Source organism: Urocitellus parryii, chromosome 11 (assembly GCF_045843805.1).
Source record: "Urocitellus parryii isolate mUroPar1 chromosome 11, mUroPar1.hap1, whole genome shotgun sequence".
Taxonomy (NCBI): Eukaryota; Metazoa; Chordata; class Mammalia; order Rodentia; family Sciuridae; genus Urocitellus; species Urocitellus parryii.
The window spans coordinates 1,723,798-1,736,576 of record NC_135541.1 but is presented as its reverse complement, the minus strand read 5'-3'; the positions used below and the strand labels follow the sequence as shown (position 1 = coordinate 1,736,576).

General features: G+C 61.9%; 1 protein-coding gene across 1 annotated transcript in view; it reads right to left on the bottom strand.

Annotated features, from left to right (window-relative positions):
* Positions 1–1,247: 1,247 nt before the first annotated feature.
* Prdm16 (PR/SET domain 16) overlaps positions 1,248–12,779 on the bottom strand; it is a 305,414-nt gene continuing 293,882 nt past the window's right edge. The window contains exons 13-17 of the mRNA XM_026412875.2: positions 8,278–8,447; positions 7,979–8,153; positions 3,798–4,034; positions 2,868–3,042; positions 1,248–1,626 (exon numbers count right to left, since the gene is read on the bottom strand). Coding sequence (XP_026268660.1) covers positions 1,492–1,626; positions 2,868–3,042; positions 3,798–4,034; positions 7,979–8,153; positions 8,278–8,447 — 892 coding nt within the window. The 3' untranslated portion in view covers positions 1,248–1,491. The remainder of the gene's footprint in view (positions 1,627–2,867; positions 3,043–3,797; positions 4,035–7,978; positions 8,154–8,277; positions 8,448–12,779) is intronic.

The following is a 12,779-nucleotide window of genomic DNA, read 5'->3' as shown; positions in this document are numbered from 1 at the left end:
TATTAACATTATTTCTTCACAATAAGAATGTCTAATGCCAAAAATACTGTTAAGGAAGAAATAAAATAAGAAAAAAAAATGAATTAGAAAAAATTACAAGTTATATACAGATTAAGGTAAATTCCATCAGGAAAAAAAAATGATTTGAAATTGGCCCCTACGGGAATAATTTAAAGCCGGTCCGAATGGAGAGGTGGACACATCCCCAGGGAGAGAGTGGCCCATCCTGGGGACTGTGCTGTCTCTGCTCTTTGCAGCAGGTCCCCGACCCCTTCTGCTCCCGACCCTGTCTTGTCAAGAACCTGCGCCAAGAGCAGAAGCGGCGGCCGGGTGGTCGGTGCGGAGTCTCAGGCATGGGCAGCGCTGGGCGTCCTGAAGTAGTGCAGCTGGGAAGGGCACCCCACCTGGCGGCCTCGGCCTCGGGCAGGACACTCCAGCTGCTGGGGGTCGGGTGAGAGCAGGAGGTTGGGGACCCAGAGTGTCTTCCAACAAACCCTGCCTTGAGAAGAGCGTCTGGGGCCGGCCTGGGTGGTGGCGGCACAGAGCTGGCGGGAGGGTCACCAGGTGCTCTGCCACGCCTCTGCATGCAGGACCTGAGCCACGGGCTCCCGACATCCCCATACAATTGGGGGGTCATGGGTGGGGGCCTGTGGATTTCTTTGCAGGCCACAAGCAGGCAGGCAACCTCCCAGTCCCGGCTCCAGCAAGCCTGCAGCCAGGCACCAAGTCCAGGAATTCCTCAGCAGGGTCTGCGCACGTTCAAAGGAGCGTCCCCGGGCCTCTTTTCTGTCTGGGGGGGGGCACCCAGAATCACCTTGGCTTGTACAAATAGGATCAACGATAGAAAATTCTCCATTATCTACAGTATAAAGGGTACACCCCAAGCACAGCGCTGGCTGCCCAGGCAGGCTTGGGTTGGCAAATAAGCTGAAATTCCAAAGCAATGCAAAATTACTTTTAAAAAACAATTTGCAAGTCATTTTGTTTGATTTTTTTTTTAAAAAATACTGTCTATTTTTTTTAAAACCCACATGCTTAAATAGACTCTGTAGTCAATAAGATTACCAAAAGGGTCATTCTGGTCATTTTCATTATAAAAACTGCGCCTGTGTCTCCTCCGGGCACACCTGCGTCCTCTGTGCACTCTCCGGTGCCACGCAGGCTCCCATCCGGGCTTGAGATCCCACCCTCACCCGCCATGCTCTTCTTCAAGGCAGCTCCGCTCCAAGAGCAGCCTGAGCGTCGCTGGTGCTCGCCGAGACTGAAGGCTATTCCCAGGGCCGGTCCTCAGAGGCAGGGAGGTGCCACGGCTGCTTTGGGGAGTGTTGGGTTCCAAGTTTTCCCTGGAGAAGTCAGAATTGAACTTGGAGGGTGGGGGCTGGGCGCCGAGCAGTGCTCCAGTGCAGGTGGCAGGGGCTTCCGGGGGCCCGCCGCCATTCCCCGCAGCTGGCACCCCGACTTTGGACTCTGGCCCTGGGGCCTCCTGGCCCCTCAGAGGTGGTTGATGGGGTTAAAGGCTCCAGACTCCGACGTGGCTCCCGCGATGTTCAACCAAGCGTCCAGCGAGCTCTGGGAGGGGGCGTGGAGAGGAGCATCCTCGGAAAGGGACAGCATCATTGCATATGCCTGGCAGGGGGACGACACAGGACAGGTGAGCAGTGTCACAGACAGGAAGGGCTGAACCTTGTCCCCAACCTCCGCTGGCCCCTGGCCAGCTTGGCCTGGCCCTGTCAGATGGGGAGAGGTGGGCAAAGGTGACTGGGGTCTTCCCCAGGCCTGGAAGACAGAGGCGTGTGAGGGGTCAGAACAGGGCAGGGGGTGTTTGTCCAGAGTGGCACCAAGACACCGTGGCCTGGCCAGGAGCCTCTAGTGCACACAGAACCCCGTGGCCTCCTGGGGGTGCTCCCTGCACTCGCCTTTCATCCCCCACTTTGATCTTCCTGGTGACAGGTGTCTGTGCTGGGAGGGCCCTGGGACCTGGTGGGAGGTACTGCTAAGACCCCACACCCACAGGGTCCTCCCTGCCTGGAGGGGCAGGGGCCTGGGGACACCTGCCTTGGCAGCTGTGGCGTCGTCACAGAGCTACTTCTACAAACAAAAAGGGCAGCATTTCTGAGCTGACGAGTTATTAGGGAATGGGAATGTGTTTCCCGGCTTTAGTCAGCAACAGGACGTCCTTCTGCCCAGGCCTCAGGGCAGGAGGTGACCAGGCCTGGGACACTCGGAGTATTCTGTGTGTTCATGGGTGGGGTGATGGGGAAGCAAGTGCCGGTCCCCCCAAGCAAACATTCTGGACAGCATTAGTAGAAGACGAAGACAGACATGCAGACAGCTTTTGATGAGACTCTTGGGCTGGGCCACGCCCTGCAGCAGAGAGAGTGGAGGGACCAGAGCCTCTTGCTGCAGAGGCACAGCGGGCAGGGTCCTGTGGCTGCTGCCCTAGGCATGGAGATGCGATGTGCCAGGCTGAGCCTGGTGCCCTGACTCACCCCAGGCTGCTCTAGCTTGGAGTGGTGACCACTTGATAGGGCAGCGTCCCCCAGGAAAAGCTGGATCAGAGATAGGGAGACCCAAGCAGCTGTTCTTGGGACCTTACCCACTAGGGATGGGACGAAAGTGGCCCCTACTCCTGCGTCTGAGACCCGGCTGCCCACTCTCTGTTCTCAACCTCTTCCTGCTTCACCTTGGCGGTGGGACCCTGGTGGTCACTAGGGCTTCACTTGAGCTCAGTTCAGTGGGCACGATGAGGAGGGGTCCTGAGCTTCCCTGGGGCAAGGGAGGGCCACAGCGGGAGGGGAGGACAAGAGGTGTGGTGGCCCGGAGCCAGGTGGAGACGGAAGGGAGGGCAGGGCTCTGAAGGTACCTACCTGGTTCTTAGCCTGCCTGTACAGGGTCTGTTTTAAAGCCTCAGAATCTAAGGTGGAATTAAGCACATCTTTAACTTCAAATGCTTCCTCAGCTGCTCTGTGGAGATCCGGCCCCTTCCCAAAGGCCGGCGTCGGCTCCAAAGCTGACAGGCCGCCCTCTGGCTCCTCAAGACACCTGCACCAAGGACCAGGGGGGCCGGGGTTAGCTGGTCTGGCCGCCGGCCGCCCGTCGGACGCTGCATGGCTGGCTGTGTGCCTGCCTGCATGCCATGGGTCTCCACAAGCCACATGCACAAGGAGACAGACACATGGACACAGGACGCCTAGACGGAAGCCACGGATGCAGGAGAGCGGATGGACAGAGGGCCCCACGGGGCCGAGAGGGTCACACACACGACTGACAGCAGATGTGGTCTCTGGTCTAGAGACGGAGGGCTGGGAGGGAGGCCTGCATTTTGAGAGACTCCAGGCAGCTCTGCAGGGGCCCAGGCTGCCCTCCCTGGACCCAGAACTGCCCAGGAAATGCCGTCTCCAGAGGGCCTCCCCTGGGGGTCTTGGAATGCTGGCCATGTCACCCCAGTGCCAAGGGAAGTGGTTCTAGTTGGTAGGACTCCCCTGTACCTACTGCCCCTCTCGAGGCCGGACAGCACTGCTGGGGTGGACACAGCAGGGAGTAGCCTCATGGCAGTGCCTGGACCCTCAGGTCCTGTCCGACAGAGGACACCTTCCCTACTGCCCTCTCCTTCCAGCCTCTCGGAGGCTCCAGACCCCCTGGGCTTCCTACAGGGGCTTGCAGAAGCCACACCTGCTGGGCAGGGAGGAGCCCTGGAGGGAGGTGCCTCCTGGCAGAGGAGGACGTCCTGAAGAGGATGGTCACCTGGAGATGCTCAGTCCCTCCCCGGCTCTCCCCCAGCCCCCAGCCGCCCCCACCTTCGGGTATGGTCAAAGCCCACGGCCAGGGAGGCAGGTGGCTCCTCGTCCTCCTCGTCCTCGTAGACTCCCTGGGGCTCGGGTGTGGGGGACACCGTGTCGTCCTGCGACTTCCCGGCCAGGCTGTCCTCGTCCTCCTCTTCCAGCTCCTCCTCTTCCTCCTCCTCCACATCCTCTGGCTTCTCGCTGGCTAAGCCTGGACACGGGGGGTTGCTGCCCAGCTCCTGGATCTCTGGCCTGAAGCGACAGGGGGGAAGCCGGCTGTGCTCAGGGGCCCTGCCTCGCCCGCCCCCAAGGCCAGCAGGGGCTCAGCTCTTTCCCTGCGCCTCCCCGTGGCCTCCCAGCTCTCCCCAGGAGACCTGGCATTTATGTCAGAATCCTTAAGCTCTGGGTCCTGGGCAGCTGGTGGCCTCCCTGGGCCCAGCCATGCTCCCTGCCATGGACGGAGAGCGATGGGGGGGGGGGGAGGTCACCGGAGAGGAGAGGGTCGTGGGGGGACGCAGGGACAGAAACAGGTCCCCCAGCAGTGGACACCAGGCCATTCAGGGGCTCCTGGGGAGTGCGTGTGTCAGGGAAAAGGCTGCGGCTGGGCCTGGAGAAGTAGTCCTGTGCTTGAGACAGGGTTGGGCACTGCCCAAGGGTGCCTGCACGCCCTGTCCAGGGCCCGTGGTGCCCAAATCTGCACATGTTCCCCAGCCAGGCACAGGGACTCGGGGCCACGAGGGGACCCCCGAGGGACATGTGGGACACTGGGCTCAAGCTGCCTGCTGTCAGCCGTCTACACCAGCCCGGCCAAGCTTGTTCAGAGACCTCGGATCCCGCCTCACAGCCCCAGGTCACTGCGTCCTGGGCACGAGGCTTCTACTCTGGCTCCTCCTTACTAAAGAAAAAAGAGAAAAGCCAGCAAGGGGGGAGAGCTCTCAGGCCCCGCAGAAAGTCCCGCCCAGGTGCACTCCTCTTCACGCCCAAGGCCGCCAGGGCCCGGGGCTGCAGACACCGGCGGTTGCTCCTGCTGGCAGAGGGCCCCCATGAGGGGCAAAGGTGTCCTCCACTGTGGCTTCCAGAGCCCCCACTCTCGTCCTGCTGGGCCCTGGGGGACTGTCGGCAGCAGCACCGGGCAGCACACACGGTCTCAGGTGGACACGGGGTCGGTTCTTGGCATTGAAGGTGGCGCCTCCACAGCGCCTGGCTGAGCGGGAGACCCTCGATGGCCAGCTCTCCCAAGACGGGAAGGTGCTGGCGAAGCTGTCCCCAGAGCTGCCTTGTGGGATGCGCTGAGTCTCCAGAGGTCAGGGGCTCAGGGACACATCCAGAGTCCCCTTGTTGGCTGGTTGGCCAGGAGCCTCCGTGCACACGTGGGTCAAGCAGCGGGAGGCTCAGGTGCCAGGGAGACTGGGTCCCGCTGCCTGCCCTGGCTCTCTGTGGGGTGACCTTGGCAGGGGTCTGGCCTTTGGCCCTCACGGTCCACTCTGCAGACAGGATGAGTGGCAGGTGGACCGCAGGCCGACGCCTCCTCAGGTGCACCGGGCAGCCAGTTGCAGACGTCCCAGGCGGGTCCCACGTAGGTCTGCGTGGGATCCCTGCTCTCTGGGGAGCAGGATCTACCCTCTTTCTTTCCTGCCTGCTCACCCTGCACAGAACACTTGCCATGGGTGCGAGTGGGTGCAGCAGGGTCCACTCAGGTCTGGCAGGCTGCTCTCGGCTTCAGACAGGAGGACGGCCACTGGTTGGCGAGGTGCTGGTGGCCTGGGTGCTGACAGCTCCGCAGGCCGACGCTCCCGAGTCGGTGAGGTGTGGCTCAAGGTCCTTCTGAATTTGAGGGGAAACTGTCTCCTGGCTCCTGGCGTCTCTGTCCTCTGTCCCCACAGGGCTCTCCTTGTGTGTTCACACTGCCCCTTTCGTAAGGGTCCAGAGGCCACCTCACTGCAGCAGTCCTCACGGTCACTCCCTCTCCCCTGTGGAGACCCTGTCCCCACACTGTCATGCCCAGGTGCGCCGGGGTGAGGGTTCCACGGGGGAACTTTGGGAACACAGTCCAACCCAGGGGCTGAGGGGGTTGCTGGGCCAGGAAGCCTGGCAGGCCTTGGCCTCACCTACTGACCGAGAGCCACATGGTGTTAGCTGCTTCTAGCCCCAAGTGGGACCGCCAGCGTCCCCACCAGGTGGGCTGACTAAAGTCGACCGTGCCCCGCTATCATGGGTGACAGTGACAGGGAACAGTGAAGGGCAAAGCCAGCTGGGCCCTGGGCCTCGCTGCAGCAGGACAGGCTGTCCGGGGCCTGGGCGAGGCCCAACCTTGGGCTTTGTGGGGCGTGGGACCAGGTGTGCCCGGGTTGGGGTGGGGGCTGCTCACCCTCTGGCTGTGGGGAGGGGCAGTGGGGAGGCCTGCTGGAGTGCCCCATGGCCAGGCCAGGGTTGGGATGGCAGGGCTCCTGTCCTCATCCGCAAGCTGGGACACTTGTCCTTCCAGAGATGCCCCTGTCCTCATGGCGCAGTGGAGTGCCTGGCCTGCCACTGTGGTGCGTGGGGGTCTTGCTGTCCTCAGACTGCCCCAGGACCTTGGCACTGGCCCTGGGTCACCCAGTGAGGACGCCTAGGGCGAGTTCTCATTCCTTCTTTGTCTGGCTCTGCCCAGGGCCTCGAGGGCCGGGTGGGGTGGTCTTTGGCAGTGAGGAGGTGTTCTCAGAGTGGCAGGAGAGGGCCCTTCCGTCACTGTGTCTGCAGCCAAGGATGGGGAGCAGGACTTGGGCTGCACCTGGGCCCCGGATGAGGGTAAGAGGGCCCTACAGGTGAGCTCTCCTTGCCAGGGGCAGAAGCACAGGCTAAGTTCTCTGTCACTGATTGCTCAAAGGGACTTCCCCAAGGTCCCAGGAGCACCAAGAGCAGGAGGGTGCAGCCCTGTCCTGGAAGGGCAGCCAGGCCTGGGGCAGCCGGGTCTACAGGGACCTTCGTCACACCCGAGCTGCAGCCACCAGGGCCACTGGGATGGGGGCTGGGGCTGGGCTGCAGGCTCCGGGCTGGCTGCCAGGCTGGGCCAGGCACCGGGGGTCCCTGCCTGAGCCCTTCTGGGGTCTGCAGCACCTGGCTGTCCTGCAGATGTTCTGCATCCTGTCTCCTGGGCTCTGAGCTCCCCTCTGGAAGGAGGGCCCTGGGCAGGCCACACACAGAGCCCTGGTCGCGAGGTTGCACAGAACACCCAAGTCCTGAAGCCGAGTCCTGCCACTGTTCTGCTGTTCTGTGTGTGCACGTGTAGAGCATTGTACACACGCACATGCCCACACATGCACACGCTACACATGTGCACCCACACATGCCCCCACATACAAGGTACGTGCAGGCACACATATGCATAAGCACATGTGTGTGCACGTGTGTGCCCTGCCTGCATGCACATGTGTACACGTGTGTCACATGCCTGCTTGTGTGTACGGTCTCTGACTTCGTGGTTCCACTCAGGATTTCTCAACTTCACAGTGGAATGAAAGTGATTTGTATTTGCTGGAAACCTTACTTTGAGTTTTGGACTTCAGACAGGAGGACATGTCTTAACGCTGGGCAGTGGCAGTGAGTCACCGCCTCCATTAGCCCTACGGTCAGGAGGGACAGCCAGGCCTGCACAGTGCGGGATGTAGGGATGACATTTGACATCAGCACTCACCTGAGGCTGAGGTGCGTGTTCTGCGCACACCTCAGCAGGTGTGGCCACACTGGAGTTCAGAGGTCAGGCTGCGGACAGCAGCTTCTGCTTACAACATGTCCCACGCGGGATGTTTTGTGAGGACATGGCCCCACTGTAAGTTGAAGTGTGCCTGTGTAGGTGTGTGTGTGTGAGTGTGTACAAGCATGTTTAAAGGGGCAGCAGTCTTGCTGGGAACCATTAGTGAGTGCCTGGAGTGGACAGAAGCGCCCTGGGCTTCTGGGCGTGGCTGGGCTGTGGCAGGAGCTCTGCACACGCCTCTGTTGACAGCGGCAGAGCCAGTGCCGCTCAGCTGTGTGCCAGGCACCGAGTCCCTCACCTGGTGGCTCTGCGATGCTGGGGGTGGGGGGACAGCCAGGCAGGGGTCTGCCTCTCACGGCCTGGGGCCTTCCTCTGCCCTGGGACCTGGTCCTGTCCAGGGTCAAGGTCGCCTGCCCTGGCAGAGGGTAGCCAAGGTCAGCCCTCTGGGGTTGTCTGTTCTTACCGCTTGTCTGTTCTCGAGGATGCCTGGCTCATCTCGCTGTTGGCGATGAAGTTCCTGATTTCAGAGAAGTAGGAGTCCTCTTTCTCGTCTAAAAGTGCGTGGTTGTCCGACTCGGAGGTCGGGGAAGAGGCACTGGTGCCCAGGTGGTTCGTGAGGACCCCCGCGTGCTGGCTCACTGTGGAGGGGCAGGTGTCAGGGGCACCCCCAGCAGGACCTGCCTGGAGTGCTCTCAGCTGCCCTCTTGCCTGTCCCCCCAGCACCTCCCCTCCCGCCCGCCCCCGGCGCCCCCCGCGGCCCACCTGGCGCGCCCTCGTGCTCGTGCTTCTTGAGGTGCCTGTCCAGGTTGGTCTGCTGCCCGAAGCAGCGGTTGCACAGGTGGCACTTGAAGGGCTTCTCCTTGTTGTGGATGTTGCGCACGTGCCGCTGGAGGTTGGAGGAGATGCTGAAGGAGCGGTCGCAATACTTGCACCTGGAAGACAGGCGCATGGGCGGTGGGCAGGGGCTGGCCTCCACCCAGGCTGCCACCTGAAGCAGCAGATCCTGTCTGAAGGAGCCCTGAGTGTGCCGCCGGTCCAGCTGGGCCTCCGGCATCCAGGGCCGGGCATGTACGCAGCCTGGGGCGACATGCTCCCAGCAGCCTCAAGAGGGCAGCATTACAACACGCCAGAGCTGAGAGCCGCCCCCAGCTTCCCAGGTGGAGGGAGGCCCTCCCCCAGCCTTGCTCTGCAGCAGGAAGGCTCCCAAGTGCCCTCTGAGCGGCCCTGTGTCTCACTGGGGCTGCAGGGTGACAAACCTGTTAATGCTTAGCTGCCCTGGCGGGTGGGGTGCGGGGCTCCCGACCTGCAGCCAGAGGGCTGAGGACGGCCTGGGGCTATGCCGACCTCCCTAGTCACCACCCTTGGGCTCAGTTGATCTGTATGTCCCATCTGGGCAGCAGGGTCTCAGCAGCCTGCACTCTGCACAAGACGCCGGTCCTGACTCTGTTCCTCAGAGCAGAGCCCTGACACACAGGTGAGGAAGCCCGCCCTCTGCCCAGCTTCCCCAGGGAGGGTCCCTGCTGTGCACCACCCTGAAGGCCCTGAAGTGACCCGCACACTGGGCAGCAAGAAAGCCCAAACCGAAACAAAGAGCCGAGCCGAGGGTCCAGGGCTGAAGGGGTCTCTGAGCTCTGGAGACCCGCGAGTGCCCTGGGAAGAGCGGGTTCTGCACTGTGGAGGGCAGGTGGAGGGGAGGTGGCCAGAGCCAGCAGGGGCGCCACACGTGGGCAGGAGGTTGGCCTTCAGAGAGCCCCCAGGAGGCTCGTCAGGGTCTCGGGCGGGGGCGCTGGGTGACTTTGTTTGTATGAGGTGTGCGTTTGCATGCTTGAAAAGCAAGCGCCGCTGTGTCCACTGTGTAAGGTCCCGGGCATTCTGGGCGTGGCCCTGCCTGGCCGAGGCTTTTGGGACGCAGGGCCCGTGCAGCTGCCTGGGTGGGGGCACGGGTGGGGGCAGTCAGAAGTCCCACCGGCCAGGGCCCCGTGAGGCCCCACCTCACCCACATTTGGTGCTGGTGGACACTCCAGCCCAGCATGCCGGTCACGAGCCTTGGTCATGTGGACACTTGCCCGAGGGCACTTCAGGACACAGCAGGGAGGGTCTCTGTAGGAGTGGCCTTTGCAGCCCTGTGCCACCCATGGGAGGGGTCTGGACTGACATCAGCGGCTGGTGTAGGCCCTGCCCAGGGAGCCCGAGGGGCCAGAAGCATGCCCTCGGGGCAGGTCCTGGGCCCCACATCTGGACACTGCTGGACTGGAGACAAGCACACCCTGTGTGAAGGGTGCAGGTGCACAAAACTGTCCCTGGACTCAGCCTGCAAGTGCCCCATCTACAGGCCACCTGACACAACCCTGCAGGTTGATAGCGAGTACCCCAGAAGTGGGGGGGGTGTGCTGACAGGAAGGAGTGGCCCCCGTGCCCAGGCCTTCTGTCTGGGCTTGGCAGCCCCAACTGCTGCTCCCATGGGTGCACCCACTCTTGCCTGAGGCCAGGTCCACCCCAGCCTTCTCTACAATGCACGGGCAACGTGCTGCTCCAGGGCCGTACACTGGTCCTCGGCATGCCCGCCTCCTCGGTCCCTTGTCCCCATCCTGGCTGCACCTCTCTGCAGGACCCTGCACCTCCTTGTCTCTGCTGAGGGGCCTCAGGCATGTGGATGTCCCAGGGAGCACAGGGCTTGCTCACAGCCTTTCCCGGCTCAGCCTGGGGACCGTCGGCAACCTGACTGACCATCTGAGAGGCCAGAGGTGCTGGCTGTCTTGGATTTTTCCACCGGAGCAATAACAGGTGCAGGCCATGGTCTGAGCTCCCCCAGGACTGGGCCAGAAAGGCTGGGGTTCCTCCAACCAGTGTACCCACAAAGAGCCCAGAAAGGAGGCATTTTAATCCCAGTGCACTCTCCCGCTGGGGCCCATACCCCCCCAACATGCAGACCCCGGGGAGCCAGGCTCCCCGGATTTCTGGTTCCTCGAGGCCATCGCTCCGGAAGGACAAGCTTGATCTGGTGTCTGCCCAGCGAAGGCCTCCCGGGCAGCGGCACTGAGAGCCCTGGGGTGGCTGGCGTGGGCCAGCCTGTCTGAAGGCGAGCTCACGCTCACACCCAGCCAGCTCAGTTCCTGGTTGGTTCCTTTGGGAATGTGGGGACCCTCTGATGCATCTCCCCACAAACACTGAGCAGAGACTGAGCCTGAAGCAGGTGTGGGGGGTGGGGCCTGTGCGTCTGGGGGTCAGGGAAGGGCCAGCGTCCACTGGGTTGTGGTGTCCTGCCTGTGGCCTCTCTTGGCCTAGACAGAGACGTCCATGTGAAACTCAGGGGAGCAGCGAGTCCAGGGCTGTGAGGGAGCAGAGTCTGGGGGTGCGCAGGGACGGGGTGGCAGCGGAAGGTGAAACAGGCCCCAGCCAGTGGGCCCCTCCCTGGGACCTGCGGGGCCACCACCAGCCATCACCAGGGAACTGCTGTTGGTCACTTTAAGAGTGAAAGAAAAAAAAAGAGAGATTTTGAAGCCCAGTCCTAAAAATTAAAATAAACAAGAACAAGGGCCTGTGAGGGCCTCCGGAGCCCCTGACGGAAACACCACTTGCCTTGCTTAGCAGCCTTGGGACGGGCTGGGACGGGGCCCTGGGGGAAGAGGGGCACCCAGCTGCACCCGGGCGCCGGCGAAAGCTCGTGTGAGACGTGCTCAGTGTGGCTGGGAGGAAGGACCCTGGGGCAGCCCCGGTGTTCCCAATTCAATCTTCATTGCTCTCCAGCCCCAATCCTGCCCCGCCCGGTGCTGGGGCTTCAGGAAGTGAGCATCTTTGGCCACACCTCGTCTTCTGCTTCACCCAGGGGAGGCCGCAGCCAAGGACCCCCTGCTGCCGGGATGGTGGGAGGCCAGCCTCCCTCCATGCCAGGGCCTAAACACCTTCTGATGCCTCTAGATAATCCAAGGACTTACAAGGAAGATGCTTCTGATCCTCTGCTTTGATCATCCTGCCAAAAGCCCCGTGTCCTCCTGCTGGCGAGGGGCCAGCCCCTCCCGGGCACACAGAGGCACATATGTGCACGTTGACATGCAGTGGGCATGCACGTGGTGCTGCCACGGAGGAGGGGCTCGCACCTGGGCCAGCATCGGGGTTCAGCACCTCGTGGCGGGACTGTGTCCTGCACAGTGGGCTTTTGAGAGGGGCCATGAATTTTTCTCTTCTGACTTAAAATCCTGTGCTGATCAAAGCAAGTCTAGAGACCACCAGGGCTCCCAAACGGAGGGGAGCTACTCCTCAGAGCAGGTTGCCTGAGCCAGACCAAGTCAGGATTTGCAGCACAAACTTGTGAAGCAATTACTGTTACCAAAGCCGAAACTCACAGATTGGAGAGAGCAAAAGAAATCAATGATAATTAAATTCTTCTATAAACACGGCTCGACCCTCTGGGGGCTCTTAGCACGCCACACTGTCCAAAAGTCGGCTCTCGTTACAGAAAAAACACAAGCTCGTTTGCTGGGAGGGGACCAGACCAAATAAATCTTTCTGCTGTTCACCTTTGTTAAGTTGTAAGTCACTGTTTTGGAGAGTGGGCCGGGTGCCGGTGTGTGGGGAGGGCTGAGGGCACAGTCACTGGACCCGTCAGGGCTGTCACCTACCCTGCCAGGGACTCAGCCCCAGGGACGCTGGAGATTCTCCATATATCTGTGTGGGGCTCGGGGACCAGCACGCACACCGGGCCCCCGTGGCCGCCCTCCCCGGGGATGGGCACACAGACTGAATCCCCGGGGCGCATAGCATCATAGGGTCCATTCCTGGTGACCTGGAGCTCTGTGTGGCCACAGTACAGGCATCTGCTGCTGTCAACCTCAACTGTGCCAAATGCTCTTTATTCCCAAGGCCTCGGCTGGCCAGACACACCCCAGGACGTTACTAAAACGGTCCTGGCAGAGAAACGGGCATTTCCCGCTTGTCTCGGGGTCACAGTTGCCTGGGCTCTGTCTAAGAGGCCCACTCCCTGACTGGGCAGGGCTTCAGGAGAGTCAGGGTGCCACCCTCAGCCCTTTCCTTTCCCACAGGCCCAAGGGACAGAGAGGACAGGGACCTGGGGACACAGCAGTCAGCTGAGGGACATCTCAGAGCCTCGGCCTCCTCTCACTGGAGTGGGGGTGGTGGGACTCGCTGGGGGCTGCTGTGAGCTCTGCTTCAATGACGTCCACATCCAGGAGAGAGGAGTGAGGTGGGAGCAGGTGTGTGCCCCCCCCCCGGCCTGCCTACGAACCAGAGTGAACCCCTGGGGCACC